This window comes from Falco rusticolus, chromosome 3 (assembly GCF_015220075.1).
Source record: "Falco rusticolus isolate bFalRus1 chromosome 3, bFalRus1.pri, whole genome shotgun sequence".
NCBI lineage: Eukaryota > Metazoa > Chordata > Aves > Falconiformes > Falconidae > Falco > Falco rusticolus.
Window position 1 is genome coordinate 74403675 of NC_051189.1, and position 17543 is coordinate 74421217.

The window sequence follows — 17543 nt, forward strand, 5'->3', positions numbered from 1 at the left end:
AGAAAAAGCTTCTATAAGTATAATGGTGATAAAAGGAAGACTAGGGAAAATGTGGTCCCTCTCCAGAAGGAAATGGAGACTTGGTAACCTGGGATATTGAGGAGGCTGAGGTACTCAATAACTTTTTTGCCTTGGTCTTTACTGGAAAGTGCTCCAGTCACACTGCCCAAGTTGCAGAAGGCAAAGGCAGGGACTGGCAGAATGAAGATCTGCCTGCTGCAGAAAAAGGTCAGGTTTGAGAACATCTAAGGAACCTGAAGGTGCATGAGTCCATGGGATGTGATGAGATGCACCCGTGGGTCCTGAGGGAACTGGCGGATGAAGTGGCTAAGTTGCTATCCATCATATCTGAGAAGTCATGGCAGTCTGGTGAAGTTCCTACTGACTGGAAAAGGGGAAACATAAGACCTTTTTTAAAAAGTAAAATAAGGAAGACCCAGGAAACTACAGGCCAGTCAGTCTCACCTCTGTGCCTGGTAATATCATGGAGCAGATCCTCCTGGAAACTATGCTAAGGCACATGGAAAATAAGGTGATTGGTGACAGCAATTCACTAAGAGCAAATGATGACTGACAGATTTGGTGGCCTGCTATGGTGGGATTACAGTGTTGGTGGATGAGGAAAGAGTGACTGACATAACCTGGCTGGACTTGTGCAAAGAATTTGACACTGTCCTGCATGTCACCCTTGTCTCTAAACTGGAGAGATTTAATGGATGGACCACTTGGTGGATAAGGAATCAGCTGGATGGTCACACTCAAAAAGTTGCAGTCAAGGGCTCAATGTTCAGGTGGATGCCAGTGACAAGTGACATTCCTCAGGGGTTGGTATTGAAACCGGTACTGTGTAACATCTTTGTAGATGACACGGCCACTGAGATTGAGTGCACCCTCAGCAAATTTGCTGACGACACCAAGCTGTGTGATGAAGTCCACGTGCTGGAGGGAAGGGATGCCATCCAGAGGGACCCTGCCAGGCTTGAAAGGTGGGTGCAAGTGAACCTCATGAAGTTCAACAAGGCCAAGTGCAAGGTCCTGCACATGGGTTGGGGCAATCCCAAGCATAAACACAGGCTAGGCAGAGAACAGATTGAGAACAGCCCTGAGGAGAAAGACTTAGGGGTGTTGGTTGAAGAGAAGCTCAACATGACCCAGCAATCTGTGCTTGCTGCCCAGAAATCCAACTGTATCCTGGACTACATCAAAAGTAGTGTGACCAGCAGGTCAAGGGAGGTGATTCTCCCCCTCTACTCTGTTTTTTTGACACCCCCCCTGGAGTACTGTGTTGAGCTCTGGTACCCCCAACATAACAACATGGACCTGTTGGAGTGAGTCCAGAGAAGGACCATGAAGATCAGAGAGCTGGAGCACCTCTGCTATGAAATCAGGCTGAGAGAGTTGGGGTTGCTCAGCCTGGAGAAGAGAAGGCTCCAAGGAGACTTCATAGCAGCCTTCCAGTACCTAAAAAGGGCCTACAAGAAAGCTGGAGCAGGACTTTTTACAAGGGTATGTAGTGATAGCTTAAGGGATAATAGCTTTAACCTGAAAGAGGGCAGATTTAGATTAGATGTTAGGAATAAATTCTGTACTGTGAGGGTGGTGAGGCACTGGAACAGATTGTCCAGAGAGGCTGTGGGTGCCCCATCCCTGGAAGTGTTCAAGGCCAGGTTGGATGGGGCTTTGAGCAACCTGGTCTAGTGGAAGATGCCCCTGCTTGTGGTGGGGAGGGGTGGAACTAGGTGATCTCTAAGGTGCCTTCCAACCCAAACGATTCTATGATTAAGATTGATTTTTTTCCCAAAAAATTACTCAGAGAGAAATAAAAGCCCTTCTCTGCAGCTAAGCATACAAATATGTCAGGTTGCTGATCACCCAGCCAGAAGCCAATTTCACATTTAGGCTGCACAAATCTCCCCAGGTAAGCACAGTTCATCTGCTTGCAGCTCTGCAAACATTCAGATCCATTGCTGGAGCAACTCAGCTTCCTAGTCCCTTATCAGGCTGTCTCACAGGGCATGCACGAGTCGGCACATGCAGCATGGTTTGGCAGCGCTCACAGAGCATCAGTGCTGCCAGGGCATCCACCACCATTGCTCCCACTGCTGCTGCACTTCAGATCAGGAGATGCCTTGTACTGTGCTGGAGCCATTCCGGTGACACACTGATTTCCATACAAGCCACCTGCAGCTGACCACTTCAAAGCCACTTTTACTCAATCTTGGTGGCTGAGCTTTTTCTCAGCAGGAAAATCTGATAAAAATTGTTTTTCCTGTTACAGTGTAACATCTTTAAATACTTGTAATAATTACTCACATTCAAATAATAATAACAAATTTTGAGTTGGAATGCAAATGAATTTAATCATTCAAATGCACATACAATGCCTGGTACTTTACTCTCTATTTAGAGCAGATATACTAATCTAAAGACACACTTTAAAGTAGGTATACCCTAAATATCCCTGTTTCTTGTAAAAGAGTATTTTGATCTTATAATCACTCCTAATAGGAGTGTCAGAGTGTAAATTTGTCATAAAAGGTGGGTACAGGAAGAGCTGCAAAGTGATACAAGTGTGTTGCTCTCGTACACAGACAGTTGGACGAAAGGGACCACCTGTCCGGAGGGGACATCTACACTGTCTGCTTCTGGCATTCAGCCTGGGTGCTCTAACGGTGCCTCTTTTCCCTCTCCAGTGACCACAGAAGGAATGGGACTCCTAACTGAGCTCCTCTGGGTCACATGGAAGTTAAAAGTTTGAAATAGTTGTAACATAGGTGGGCGTGTGCATATGCGTGTGTGCGTGTGTGTGTATGTGAATTAGAGCTAGCCACCTTGATTGTGACAGATGAGGGCAAGAAGCTCTGCACCACTTGGGTGCCGTGGATGCCCCATCAGCACAGACCTCCCAGGCAAGTGGCACACCCCCTGCTCATCACGGGTGCCAGGCAAAGCAGATTTTGCTATTTCCTGAACTGCTGCTGCCCCATTGCAAGATTATCTCTTCTGTCATCAGCAAAAGCAGTGTTATCTGCTGGGAACTTGGAAGTAAAAGGCAATTAATAAAATATCCAGAATTATAAGTTATTCAAACTGTTATTCTCATACTTTGAAATGTTTTTATTAAATATTTTAAACATCTGCATGAGACAAATAATATTGGTGACTTTGTGCAACACAGTGGCATGTAAAGTAAAAACAATTTAATGTGCAAGAGAAGTCAGTATTCAGTTACCCTTCATGTTGGCCACCCAACCAGAATGATTGCACATGGAAGAGTCACTTATGGCCTGTCAAGTGCAGTGCATCTCCAAACAGAACTGCAAGCCAGTTTCAGACAAGCTGGCCTCAAAAACAGGAGGATGAATGATTTGGCCTGGTGCCCTAATCACTTGCAAATGTGGCTGTTTTGCTTCCAGAATCCAAGCCATTAACTCTTTACAGTGCATTGCACTATTACGTAAACATATGTTTACCTGGAAACAACACATAGTTATCCTTTTATGAAAATAAAATTAACTCTGGATTCTTAAAAAAAATATTTTTACTTGTCTCACTGACAAAGCATTCTTCCACATTTTTTAAAGTGGTTTATGTTGAACACTTTAAGTTTCCATTAACAGAAGTCTCAGATGTGGAGGTCATAAGGCCTGTACGATCATGTTTTTTCTGCCAGCAATTTCTGATGGCTTTATAGATGGCAAAGGCAGGGATGGCCAAACTAGGCACTCCGGAGAGGATTACAATAATAACATACACCCAACCGGGATATTCAGTCTTCTGTGTTTTGGGGAAGTTCTCCTGAAAGAGCAAACAATCAAGTTGCAGAAAGTCATGAGGAGCAAATACCTGGGAACATGCACACATTTGATAATTCAACAGATCAAAACCAGAGGCACAGCTAGCCACAATGGCACTATAATTTGCCTGCTCCGCAGCAGTTTCCAGTCCCAGCTGTTTTGGACTTATTTTTACTCAAAAGCGATGGGAAGAAGATGGTGTGAAAGAAGCAAAAGGCAGGAAGGGAGGCTGGTGGTGTTCCTGGCATGCTTCCCAGGCACAAAGGCGTGGGGGGTGGGGGGGGCTCACAGGCCACCAGGGCTTGGTGGCCAAACAGCCTTTGGGCAGGAGGGCTGAAGTCAAAGGGTGCAGGAGGGCTGAAACATTATTAAGAAGGAAGAGAGGTTGCCAAGGAAGAGAGAAGAAAGCAGTCCCATTTCCCTGCCTTCCTTTCCCTCCCTTTCTGCCTCTGTCTCATGAAAATAAAAAGCCATCTTTAGAAATTAAATGTGCTTGCAGGACTGTTTCTGCTTTAAGGGTGGCAGCTAGTATAAGGCAACAAACAAAAAGCAGAGCTAGACTGTCAGGGAAGAGATGGGGTGATGGAGAAAATTATGGGACCCACATTTTTTCTAACATGCCCTTCTCTGTACCACATACAGCTGTCTATTCTGCAAGGGGAGGAAAGGAAAAGTAGGTAACTCATTGCTGCAATTATAATTTAAATCATGCTAATACATTTGGAAGAGGAAACAAGAAATCTGACTATCAATATTAATTATTATCAATTTCTTCTGTTAGTGAAGCTCTCCAGCACTACTGCAGTTCTGTGATTTAAAATGCACACAGAAACAAGTGCAATATCAAAATGGCTTCACAGATTTGGTCCTTTGTCAACACAGAAAGGTTGCGACACTTCCAGCTCTTCTATAATTCCTGCTGGGGAACTGACATCTGTTTCAGTCTTGCCTGACAACTGGAATATGCTTTGGTTTTGTTCCAGTTCAGAAAAGTTACTCAGGTGTTGCTATATACCAGCTGCAGGCATCACAGCTGAATTTAGGACTTATTTTTTAAGTGTTTTGGTTTTTTTTATTACTTTATGTCTTGTAGTAAGCTTTCTACCAGAAAACTTTCAGGTGGGAGATGAATATGACTGGCTATGACTCTTAGATTAAAGAAGAATACATAAAATAAATCTAAATAAATATTTTGGTTCCATATACTTACATAGCTAGGATCCCAAATGCTGTAGAGCAGTTCTTCATTGACTTTCACCACAAAATAAAAGAAGAAGATAACTAACATAATGAGAGGACTGATAACTCTCCAGGTAACCTGCCAGAAAATATTGGGCTTGTGTCCAATCATGAATTCAATATCCTTGTTAAACCTAGAAACAAACCCAGGAAGTTAAGGACAGTAAAAACTCATCAAGATCAAAGGGTGCCTGCTCAAAGGGTGCTCTATCCCTAGCTGTGCTTCCCAGGACTGTGCTAATGTCAACGTGAGATGAGGGTTGATAGCAACATCAAACTACTAAAAGTAGTTCAAATTAAGGCAGCTATTGTAGCAAGACAGAAGAATTTTTTTTGGAAATGAACTTTCTTCAAGCAGTTTGTGAAGCGTATACAAAATAGTTTTGCCACAAAAGAGTCAGTGCTGGTGGACTTTCTCTATAACGAATTGCAGTATCGTTTCACAATTTTTTGGTAAGCAACTTAGAGTTGCATAAATTAAAAGGAATGAGACAGTATTAAAAAAGAGCAATAGCAAATGGAAGTAATTTAAAAAATTAGATTCTATGCATGTTGTTTGCTTCATTTGGATTTCTACCATTTTCCTCAGGTTGAGTACTGAAACAATATTTAACTTTACACATTATTAAGAACACCTAAAAAGGCGTTATTTGGGTTATTCATGGAACATGCCGTGGACAATGGGGCAAAAATGTCTCGGTAAGAAGAAACAATCCCCGCATTCAGAGTGATACTCTCTGCATCAGTCATGAACTAATTTATGACCTCTACATATGATGCAGCACCATGTACATACACTTCTTAAAAAATACTTATTTTTTGGAAGGTTGGGGCCTCTGTTGTTAGTCCTCTTGTCTGCCTTTCCTGCATATCCTATGGGGGTAGGTCTAAGGGGACTATTCAGTTGGTCCTACAGCTATGAACAACACACAGGATTAAGTTGAGTCTCAATTACTATGTAAATTTATTTTATTTTCACTCCTACATTCTAAGATCTAGGTATCATTCTTAAAATTATATGGAGCCTCATGTCCCAGCTGCAGAGCATGTCCAGGTGTAGTTCATGTGAGTGTCATGAATAACATGTGGGTTCTCCTTCAAGCAGGAGCACCATCTTTTTACAAATGACCCTTTCTCAGAAAAAGGTCACAGAGACTCATCTGGAGCAGATACCACCACCTTTGGGCAGGGGCTACAGCGATGTGTACTGGCCAGAAGCATGAAAGTTCAGTGTGAAGCTCTTTTCTGAATCAATTCCCACCCCTCTGTGGCCTCAGCCCATGTTTGTGTCCTGGGAATAATTTCAATTTGACTTTGTAAAGTGTTCTGAGATTTTAAAGGGAAGCAAAAGTGATCAACACAGACTTTTCTGTTCTTAACACATTAAAATAAGCTGCCTTTCTCTAGGGCACTCCCTCTGCTCATCTAATTTACCTAAATTGATTTGTGCCTCCTCAGGTAATATCAAACTTTAAGTATGGGAAGATGGGCCACAAGGGCATTCACCCCCTGTCCAGGAGCAGCACAGCTGGAGGGTCTGTAGGTTCAAGCAAAACCTATGGGTAATTGAAGTCCCCGTGCTTTTTTCATAGTCTTCATGTATTAATTATGAAGAGAAAGATGGCAAAATTTGATTTATTACATCCCTAGAAAGGTGCTAGGATAATTACTCACTGCTACAACTGATAAAGTCCTGAATCTATCAGATAAGAACGTATCTCGGTAGCCTTGGATTTGCATCCTGCTGTAAAACAGTATCTGCAGCCTGCCTGGAGATCCCTGCTTGGGACAATATCATTTAGCATTAACTTCAAACACTCCTGGGATATACCTCTGTTTTGAAGATTTATTGTAAATCTCACCGTATTTAAAATGTAAATGAGTTCTAGTGGCACTATGTAACTGCTGCAAATACGTATGTTCTGATGACTACTTTAAAAATAAATTATTTGCACTCATGTTATTATAGTCTAGGGCACTTGCTAATGCTTAATATTTTCTTGCAGTATCTTAGGGATGTGTTTATTTTAGCTGGTTGTTACAGAGCATTATCTACTATAATGTATTACTAAAGTGAAAACCTTTCATGTACAAATAAAAATCCCCACTGCACTCTTAGCAAGTATTTTCTCTTTTTGTTGAGAATCATTTTAGAAACCTAAGTCATATAAGCAACCCTAAACTACAGTTGCATAATTTCAGAGATTTCTGTAACAGAAATTCTATGCACTGATATGTAGCAAGATTGCAGCTATATAACTGATCAATTTATGCACTAGTTTCTAGTAATGTTTAACTTGTATTTCATACCTGTCTATTCCATAAATGTAGACGACTGAAAACATCTCAAAAAATGCAATTATTAACAAGGGAATAGAGCCAGCAAAACCGTCAAATAGAGCCAGCCAGTAATTACCAGACTTCAGCACAAAGATAAAAGCTAACAAGTAAGACCCCATACAAATGAGACCTGTGAAAAAAACAAAACAACAGCACATTTAGGCAAAGAAAGCAAAACAAAAATAAGTAAGATATTTTCCCAGTAGCTAGAAAGCTTTATAAGTAACTACTATATTTTTTGATGATATTCTGAGAAGGCCTGTTTTCATGCAGGTAAAATGTCAAAACTCTCCTAACATTGCACAGGTGGGAGATGTTGCAAACAAAATGGGAGAAGGCTGAGGAGACAGAACAGGTCTTCTTCCTCCTTGTCTGTGGGACAGTATTGCACCGAGGGAAATCCTGCCTGAGTGAAGGGCTTAGGTCCTTCAGCTTCCCAACAGAGGGGGTGATAATCATTGTGAGCAGGCTGACAGGCAAGTCATGGGTGAGCAGCTGTCTGCAGGCTCAGAGGGTACCTCACAGGAGCTGCTCTGTTGGGGGACATGAGAAAACCTTCAGTAGGTTATCTAGGAGCCTTAGGACCATGACAGATCTGAAAGTAGATGGGTGGTGCATTGATTTTTCAGCATACGAGTTATTCCCTGGGGAGGGGGAAGGTCACTTGTCTCTAAAAGAGCACTTACCAGTTACAAGTTCCTTAGGCACTTTAGGGGGTATAATTTTGAGATCTTGTAAAGGTACAAGCACACCTTCCATATTTCCAAACATAGATGACAAACCCAAGCAGAAGAGCATGATGAAGAAGAGAATGGACCACAAAGGTGAGACAGGCATTTTGGTGATAGCTTCAGTGAAGACAATAAAAGCTAGGCCAGTTCCTTCAACTCCCTGTGGAGGATTTCAGAAGCTCCAAAATTAGGCTCGGTAACATCATACAGCACCTAAATTTACATTTGTATTCACTAGACTTGGTGTATGCTACACCATACCACAATACTTGGGCTTTTTGCTTCCACAAAGACCTCCTAATGCAACAACATATTTACTGCAATTATAATACAAATTCTATTTCATGGAATTTCATGGACACACATTTTCATCTGTAATTCACCACCCTTTTAACCAAAAAAACCCAAGGTGCACCCATTTAATTCTTCTTTTAACTTTATTTCACCCCAGGGTCAAGGTCCATTCTTTCTGTGCTGTGACGCACTCATGCTGATCAGGACAGGACTTCCTGCTGCTTCCTCACACTGGGAGTCTCTCCCTGGTCACCTTGTCCTACCACAGCTGCAGCCAGTGAGTTCCAGAGAAATACCTGCTGCTATTTTGCCAGCTATGTGAGGCCAGCCTAGAACACTTGTGTGTTTTGTTGCTAGTCTGATAGATTGCCAATACTTTTCAGAGGAATTAAACAGTTTCTCTCTTCAATATCAAAGTAATTCTTCAGTCCAAGAGCATTCTAAGCCAAGTGTAACATCAGTGGAAATATATAAAAAAAAACAACAACCTTAGAAGAAAAAGCATTAAGAAATTAAAAAGTTGCCATACATTCCTACCATAATTATGGTATCAATATGAGTCAGGGTGTTAAACTCACATCATTCAGGAAGGTTTCCAGATTACAGGATTCAAACTTCAGGCTTGCAAAAATCATTGGATCAGTAATGTTACATAGCTGCTGCATTTGTTCAAAGTTATCTTGGGTTACATTACCTTCCGGCAAATCAAATGCATTCATCAGAGTAAGAATATTTCTGAAAAAATGAAATGCAAGTAATCTGAAATTATTTATTTGTAAGCATCCTCAAGATTCATTTTCATCGTCAAGTTATTAAGAGCACAATGTCAAGATCAGATTTTGAAACTGGGAAGTCCAGCAGTTTTGTGCATGTACAAATCTTCCTTTCTTCTTCCAAGATGGGACCAATACTGTCTTCCATAGCACAGACGACAGCTAAATGGATGGACAGACAGCCTCGGGACCTGTGCAAAAGTTGGGTGCCCATCTTTGCACTACAGACCCGGCATCAGTTCCCAGACTGGGCAGCTTCTGGGAATGTGTAAGGTGTCTGCAAGTTATGTATCATGCATTTTTACAGCTGAATGTGGAGGAACTTGACTGGAACCCACAGGGTCTGGCAGCCCTGGTTAGGATGGAATCTGAATTTCTCTGGTGAAATTAGGTACCTCTGATGAGACCTAAGCATTTAAGTTCTCCAGGAGGCAACCTAAATACAGAGCTGACACAGGGACCAGGGAATATACATTCATTCCACATATCAGCTGAGTAGGCATTGATTATTGTGAATTCTGCATTGGGTATTTTTTGCAAAGTTTCTAAACAATTTTTCAGTGGTTGGTAGAGCTTCATCCAATGAATGAAAATGGGAAGAATTTAATGAATTAATTCAGGAGATTTCCCAACATAGCATGCAGAGTCACTAGCAGTACCTGAGATACCTACACTGTGATCCAGCTGTGGCCAGGACTCTCAGAACCCCCTGGTCATGGGGAGCTTTCTTAAAATGGGCAGTGCTTTCAGTGGCTCATTGCAAGTGATCTCCAAGGCAGAACTACATAGTTTGGCCAAGAACATCAGGAGACCTTTGAGGATTTGACATCAGCCATAGTAGACGTAGCAGCAGCCGCCTAATATCCTTTTCTGTTTTTTTAGAGTATGTGATGCAAGATCCAATTTTTCACAGAACTAGTTTTATTGAAACTTTTTCCCTATGCAGTGAAATAAATACATTTTTCAGAACATGGTGTTTCATACCCATTGTTGCAAATTAATTTTTCACATTTACCTCTAAAACTATATTCTAGCATATTTTAGTGAAACAAGATACCACAGACTGAATAAACCTTTGTGTAAATAGAAATTGTTACAACAAAAGCAGTTATATTCCAAATAACTGTTTCAAAAACCATTAAAATATGGAATATACTTTTCCTTATTACTTTTCAGAAAGATCGGGGAATAATGTAAAATACGGTTGCTTATGCAACATATATGTAGGAAATCAATTGGCTTAAACAATTATTACTTCCTAAGCAATTGACACCATGTGATTAGAATATTTTGAAGTAATGACTAGTCCAATACCATGTGGGTCAAGAGCTACAATTATTCAAATATGATAAATTTATTATCATCAGGCTAACAGAGCTGCCCCAGCCAAACACACCTGCATATTTTGTGGTTTTTTTCCCCAATAACTTACTTGTCAAAACAGTCATCATATCTTTCTGTGGCTCTGAATCCGATGATGGAATATATGACAGTTGCTGCATAGATGGATGTGAAACCATTGATCACTGAGATAATCAGAGCATCTTTTTCACAGTTATTGCTGTAATTCAAAGAAAAGAAACAACAGATTTCAAACACATTCCCAAAGTAAGTACTAAACACTAGCTACAAAGACTAACAAAAAACTAGTCTACAGATGCATAGGTACATCAGTATACTCTCTAAGAGCATACAAGTACAGCTATTAAAGATGGTTTTAGTGAATTAAAACTTGGTGCCTTAAGCAATTTAACATCTATGGTCTTGGTTTGGGTTGAGTTTTTCCCTTCAAACAACCCTATTCATAAGGAATAACCACCTGAGTTGTTTCCACATCTGGATCATGGAAAGTAGAACATGAGGGGCAGAAAAATATGTCTCCTCCTTATTGTTCCTGGCATATGTGTGTGCAGACACACATTGCCATAGGCTGTATTTTAGCTGCTGGGGTATTCTGCTACAAGGTGAAAGTTTTAGGTCTGGATTCAGACAGTCGGAAAGGAAAAGTGAATAAAAGTTTCCATAGCACTTCTGTATGGTGAAATTGCAGGAGCCAAGAGCACTTGGGAACAGATTTGTTTGACTATTGGCCAAAAGATAGTTCAAAATGTCCTCAAGTTTTGGAAATTTGATGGACCATTTTGCTAATAAGGCCAGACAGAGAAGCTGTCCCTTGTGAAAGGTACAGTGCTTTGTAGAGAATTCTCTGCTATGGGCACTTCTTGCCAGCATACCTGCGCTAAGATGAAAAAATTGCAGAGCCTGAAAGAGACATTCATCTGAGGGAGAAGATAAAGAATCAATATTAAATTAGTTAATGGTTTTATGAGAAGGCTGTAAAGCTGTTGATATCACAGTTCTCTTGAGCAAGAGAGGGCTATTGAGATTAAATGATGTTGTTATATTCAATTTTCTGACCTCTTTTGAGAGGGGAAGAAAGACAAACCTGCCCAGCCAAGACCTGTGACGCTGTGACCTTTCCTCATTTATAGCATTGCAAATAGGTCCCTGCTGGGCAGAGGGCACTGAATGGAAATTCCTTGCCATACTCTTGTGTATATGATTGTGTAAGATTCTCAATGATAGGCTTGATAAAAATACTCCTTCCTTTCAGAGAGCGTAAGATGCTCAAGCTCCTCCTTGTTACGAATGACTGAATCCCTGATGGCATTGAAGCCTCATGATATTTCCTGAGATATTTATACTTCAGATTAAACCATCTGAAAGCAGAGTGACTCACACCTGGTCCAGCTGGTGCTGGACTGCAGGTGGCCCAACATCAGTGTAACTGTGGAATTTCACACACAGACACACTTTTTTTTTTTCTTTTTATATCTCCATGGGAATTCCATGACTTTCTGCAGTTTCCTCCTGAAGTCATGAATGACTGAGCATTGAAGGAACATGGTCTGGTGCCACAGGCCTGTGTGTTGGAAAAGCAGGAGGACAATGCTCTTTTTCTTTATGTCTTTTGGAAAGATGCAGAACACTCTCATCCCTGCCCCCCCATGGTTATGGGACATTGACTTGGACCTGAAGCAGGGCTTTGTCACCTCACACCAAGACTCGCAGGCACCAAAAGTTACAGATGATCTTTTAAAAAACATCTGAAATCAGGAGTGGTGGCAAGGAACTACATCGGTGACTGAAATGTTGGTGTGGTGTGGCTGAATCTGAGCCATAACCGAAACACAGATTTCTGAATGCACAACCAAGCCAGATATCCAAAACTTAATTGGGAGACATTTATTGAAAATACTAGGTTCAGAGAATGACACACAGTTTGTCTTTCAAGAGGGCAGTGCTGAAGGGATGGCCAGCACCAAAGGCATTGGTGGTTGCTCCAGTATTTTGTGAGGGAGAGCATAGAATATAGCACTGCGCTGTAATTTGCAGACCAGGTCAGCCCCTGGGTGACAGGAGTTCACGCTCCATCTCTTCCCTGGCCCCAGTGCATATATAGAGAAAGGAACTGAATCTGAATTTCAAAACTCCTAGTTATATCTTCTCATCTCTAAGCTAAAGATTTAAACTGTGGTCTGCAAAATGTGTGTACCATCACCCAGCTCCAACAGTGCAAGAGATAAAGGGCATCACTGTGCATCAAGAGTTCCCACAAAGGAGGCTCCTGCTCATCAGCCGGTGGTGGGAGCTTGTCCCTTTCTTTCCAGCCTGCAACACATCTTTGTGCAGGAGGTCAGCCAGTGCTGGGACCTGAAATCTTGGCTCAGGAGAGCTAGGATCAGTCAGAGGAGATGTGCCTTACGTGGCTGAGGGGTTGGTGTCCCAATCCCAAGTAACATAGCAATAGGGAGAAAGTGGACATGTTTCATTTGAAAGAATGAAATATTCATATAAATTTGGCTTTTGACTGGCTACTCACTGAACAGAGTTGTAACTGGAGAATGAAATGAGGCCTCCAAAAGCCAGGGAGAAAGAGTAAAACACCTGAGCACCCGCATCCAGCCACGTCACTGGGTTAGCCAGCTCGGTAACCTGAGGCATCAGACATACAGCTTTCAGCATATGCAACATCGCTATTTAGACTGAATATAAGGGATTTAAAACAATAATTAAACCAAGAACACTAACCATGTAGAACTCACTATTTTTGAAGAATGTCAACAAATAGGTCAATACTTTTGTCAAACTTAGCAGTTCCCCCCCCCAAAAAAAACCCCCACCTAAAAAACCCTATATGCAGGTTTTATGCAAATAGTTTGAAAATTGATAAACCAGTTACTTTCCATAGCTGACAGCTGCCATGCCGGTTTCCAGAAAAGGAGGTTATTATTTAGCGTTAATAATGAACATTCTGAGAGCTTCTCATGGAAAATGAAACCCCTTTTTATTTTGTTTAAAAATTGTTGTATAGTTAAACTACTTGCTTAGGTCTTTTGTCCATATAGCTGTGCTGATTAGATGGGTTCTACTCCCAACTGCACAACTTGTGCTTTAAAGTCAGACTTGTCCTTAACTAGAATACAGGAAAAGAAAGCAAGTCCCCTTATGGCAACCCCATTGTATTGCTCTGTGATGATCTTTCCATTTTCTGTAACAGATTTTGGTGTGGTGCAGGGAGAGAGACAGAGAATGTCTGTGTACATGTCTACTTTTACACTGATGCAAAGGATTCACCTCCCAGAATCAAGATTTTAAAGGTGCCTGAGGGACAGTTAGAAAAGCACCAATGGAGGGCACTAATTTTCAGTCGGTTGTTAATTACAGAGTGTGCTACATTGTGTTTCACTAAGGGACAAACCATGCAGTGACTTACGTTAGGGGTGAAGAGATACACAATTCCATTGGTTGATCCCTTCAGTGTCAAGCCACGGATGAGAAAAATGGTAAGCACAAGGTACGGAAGAGTTGATGTTACATACACGGCCTGCACAAGAAACATGCAAATAAACCACTTAAGTAAAACAGAACACTTGAATAAAAACAGCACCACAGGGAAGAAAAGGGGGGAATAAACAAGGTACTGTGACTAACAATAATGACAGGTTTCAAGTGAGTCACAATTAACAGACTACAGAAAAACTATGTTCAAGAGGAACAGTATGTGCCGTTTGATAATAACCACTTTTACAGTTACAGTGCTCTATTTAAGACAAATTGTCATGGTTGAAATTTTACTCAGATAATTCAAAAGCAGCATAAAAGATAATGTACACCCTGAGATCAGGCTGATGCAAGGATGGGCTTTTAGGGCTTCGCTGGGCAGCCAAACATTGGTCACTCTTTCAGAGAGATGAGGGCTAGCACAAACCCTCTTAAATCTGTACATGTATGTTTTGAAGAGAATGACCATAGGAAAAAGACAGAGTCCCTTGATCCTGCATTAAAGATCAATATTAATGTTAAGGTGGTAATACCTAAGGAATGCTTTACTAGGACCTATAAGGACAAGGAAGCCAAATTGCTCACAATAATCTCCACATAAATCAAATCAAATTCCATTCATTCGGTTTCCATCTTCAAAAAGCAGGCCCCGTGATGACACACCAAGCTTTAGACGTGCTTTTTTACTCAAGAAACCGGCAGTTTCTACAGTAAGATTAAGTCTGTATCAATAAGGAATCACAACGTCATAATTTATATAATCTCATAAAACTCCCAAATAGAGTACCTTTCCTGTTGTTTCGATGCCTCTGATTGTGCACACGTACAGTACACCCCATGCGCATGTCAGACATAACAAAAGCCACCACTGTATAGTGCCTGATTCATCAATGGAAGTGGAGATGTTTAATGTTTCTCTGTACCAGAAATAGTCTACAGGAGAGCTCTTGGCACACTCTTCTATGTAACCTGTAACCACAAAATGTTTGTCACTTGGTATTTTAATTTAGTTGAAAAAAAGGAAGTTAAATAATAAAATCCAGTGTTCTAAATTATACCCCCTAATGCCAATGAATTTCTTGTTGGCTTATTTCAGATTCTTGGAGGCTGGTTTCATGCAGAAACAAGAGATTTGAAAGACAATTTTTTACCAGGGGTTTTAATACAGAATTTTTATTTATTTCTATGAATTCAACCATGCATATAAAATCTTTGAAGCTCACTCAGAGACCTTTCTGTCTCTATAATTTTTCTTTTTTTTTCCTCCAAAAATGTGAGATTAGAAGCTTCTTGTGCCAGAGAAAGTGCAGAGGGATTTCTGAGCATAAATGTATGTATATTGCATGGAACACTTTTTCTTTTTAGTAGAAGAAAAAATGGTAAGGCAGATGTTTTTCAATAATTGTACACTTCCTACCTCATCTTAAAAAAAAACAACCCAAACTCAAACAACATTGGGTTTTCCGCGTGCATCCTGCTCTTTCTTGCCTGATAGAGCCTGCAGCCAAGCAACTCTTTTCCTCCCACAATCAGCAATACTTTGTCTTCCTCTGTTGTGGGGCATCGTTCAAGGTCTTGCCAGCTGAGGTTGGATTCTCAGCTCCCTGCAATGTGCTGACCTGTGCAGTATTCTGCCCTGTCCTGCCCTTATATGGGGCTTTTAATACTTCTTCTGGGAGGTGAGGTGCAAAGCTCTCTGAAGAGCTGTTCACTGACCCATCAGAAAAACCTGCTTCATACAGTTTCACGCAGGACTGACTACGAAAAACAAAGCTGCTGTCACCAAGCAGTATCCAAGGAGCTATAGACTGTTGTCATATTGAAAGATACAGGTGTTTCCTATGGATTATGCTTTTCTCTTTTTTTTTCTTCCCCCCCCCCCCCCCCCCCTTCCTTTTCAATATGCTAACAGAAGGCTGTTGGTGATGAGATGGATGAAACACATTGTCTAAATCTGGAAAATGTTAATGTTTATGCTAGATTTTCACTACAAAGTGCAGAGAATATTCTGTATGTGAACACATCTATCAAAATCAGCCCTGAAGTTTCATATAAAAGGTCAAAGTTTGTCTCAAAGATTAAGTGTTGATCACATTTTATATAATGTGAATTTTTACAAAACACAAGTATCAAAATAGCATAAAGTTCCTGAAAGGACTGCCATGCCTTACTGTTGTTTTACAGAAAGAGGCTCAATTAGGCCAATTGCTAGAAACAGAAGAATGTGCTGTGGAACAAAATACAATATTTCATAACGTATACCTGTTCTGTTGTCATTGAGAGGACAGCTGCTCCAAGGCAGGGGCTCTTGGAAAGAGTTGAAGAAATACCACATTACCCAGGCAATAATAGTATTATAATATAAACCCACCAGGAAGGATACAAACATTGCTGCTATGCCTGAAAAAAATAAAATCAGAACAATTCAATGTAAGTTTCAATACTTTCATCTTCAAGACATATCAAAATATATAAGTATGAGCCTCAACCTTTCCCCACTCTCCTCCTCACCTTAATTACAGGGATTATAGCCTTTCCCCTCTCCTCTATTTTGGATGTAGGTTAAATCACTGTAAATTTGTTACCTAAAGGTTGGCCAGCTGAGTCCTACATAGACTTACAGCCTAAAATTACTCTGGGACTGAAACTGAGACTCACATAGTAGACAACATTATGGGGGGACTAACTCCTTACAGACACCACACAATCCTGTTCACAGTCTTGCCAGATGATATCTGGGGAGTTTGGGATGCTGGGTACATGTAAATCTCAACTGACTTGGGATTTTGCCTAAATGAGACCCAGACTGTCTTCCTCTTCCACAATATCACTGCAGAGGTCAGCAGAGGTGGTGGTGTATAGGATGGATGGGTGCCAGGAGGCACAATCTGTGAAAAGGTGCAGGATTCAAGGTGGTATCTCTCCTTTGCTTGCTCCCAAGCAATCAACCTCTGGTGACTTCTCTGGTAGACAGTAAATGCTAATGATTAGCTCCTGAGGGCTCTTAGGTTCTGAAGAAGTTTGAAAAATACCAGATGCAATGAACAAGTATCTTCTGTAACTGATTTACAGACGCAGTGGATGTCAACAATAGTCCTAACTGGCTGCATTTATTCCCTTTCAAGTCTTTGGTTATCATAGAATCACAGCATAGCTGAGATTGGAAAGGTCCTCTGAAGGTCATCTGGGCAAACCCCCTGCTCAAAGAAGGCCACCTAAAGCCAGTTGCCCAAGACCATGTCCAGGCAGATTTTGAATATCTCTATGAATGGAGACTCCACAACCTCTCTGGGCAACCTGTGCCAGAGTTTCTTCACCCTCACAGTGTTTCCTCATGTTCGGATGGCACCTCCTGTCTTTCCAGTGTGGTATCTGTGGAGTTTTTCATGCTGTGTGCATAATGCTGCTTTTACTACATTGTTAGATGGAGTGTTTGGATGCTTGGAAGTCTAGTCCAGATGTGAAGAAGTATTCACTGCAAAATACTGCCTCCATGGCTTTTGGCATGGTAGCTCTCTCAGATG

General features: G+C 41.1%; 1 protein-coding gene across 1 annotated transcript in view; it reads right to left on the minus strand.

Annotated features, from left to right (window-relative positions):
- Positions 1–1785: 1785 nt before the first annotated feature.
- Positions 1786–17543, minus strand: part of SLC6A19 (solute carrier family 6 member 19) — a 32238-nt gene continuing 16480 nt past the window's right edge. The window contains exons 3-12 of the mRNA XM_037381798.1: positions 16282–16419; positions 14807–14988; positions 13952–14062; positions 13058–13170; positions 10607–10735; positions 8980–9136; positions 8063–8267; positions 7347–7506; positions 5008–5170; positions 1786–3798 (exon numbers count right to left, since the gene is read on the minus strand). Of these exons, the coding sequence (XP_037237695.1) occupies positions 3589–3798; positions 5008–5170; positions 7347–7506; positions 8063–8267; positions 8980–9136; positions 10607–10735; positions 13058–13170; positions 13952–14062; positions 14807–14988; positions 16282–16419 (1568 nt within the window). The 3' untranslated portion in view covers positions 1786–3588. The remainder of the gene's footprint in view (positions 3799–5007; positions 5171–7346; positions 7507–8062; positions 8268–8979; positions 9137–10606; positions 10736–13057; positions 13171–13951; positions 14063–14806; positions 14989–16281; positions 16420–17543) is intronic.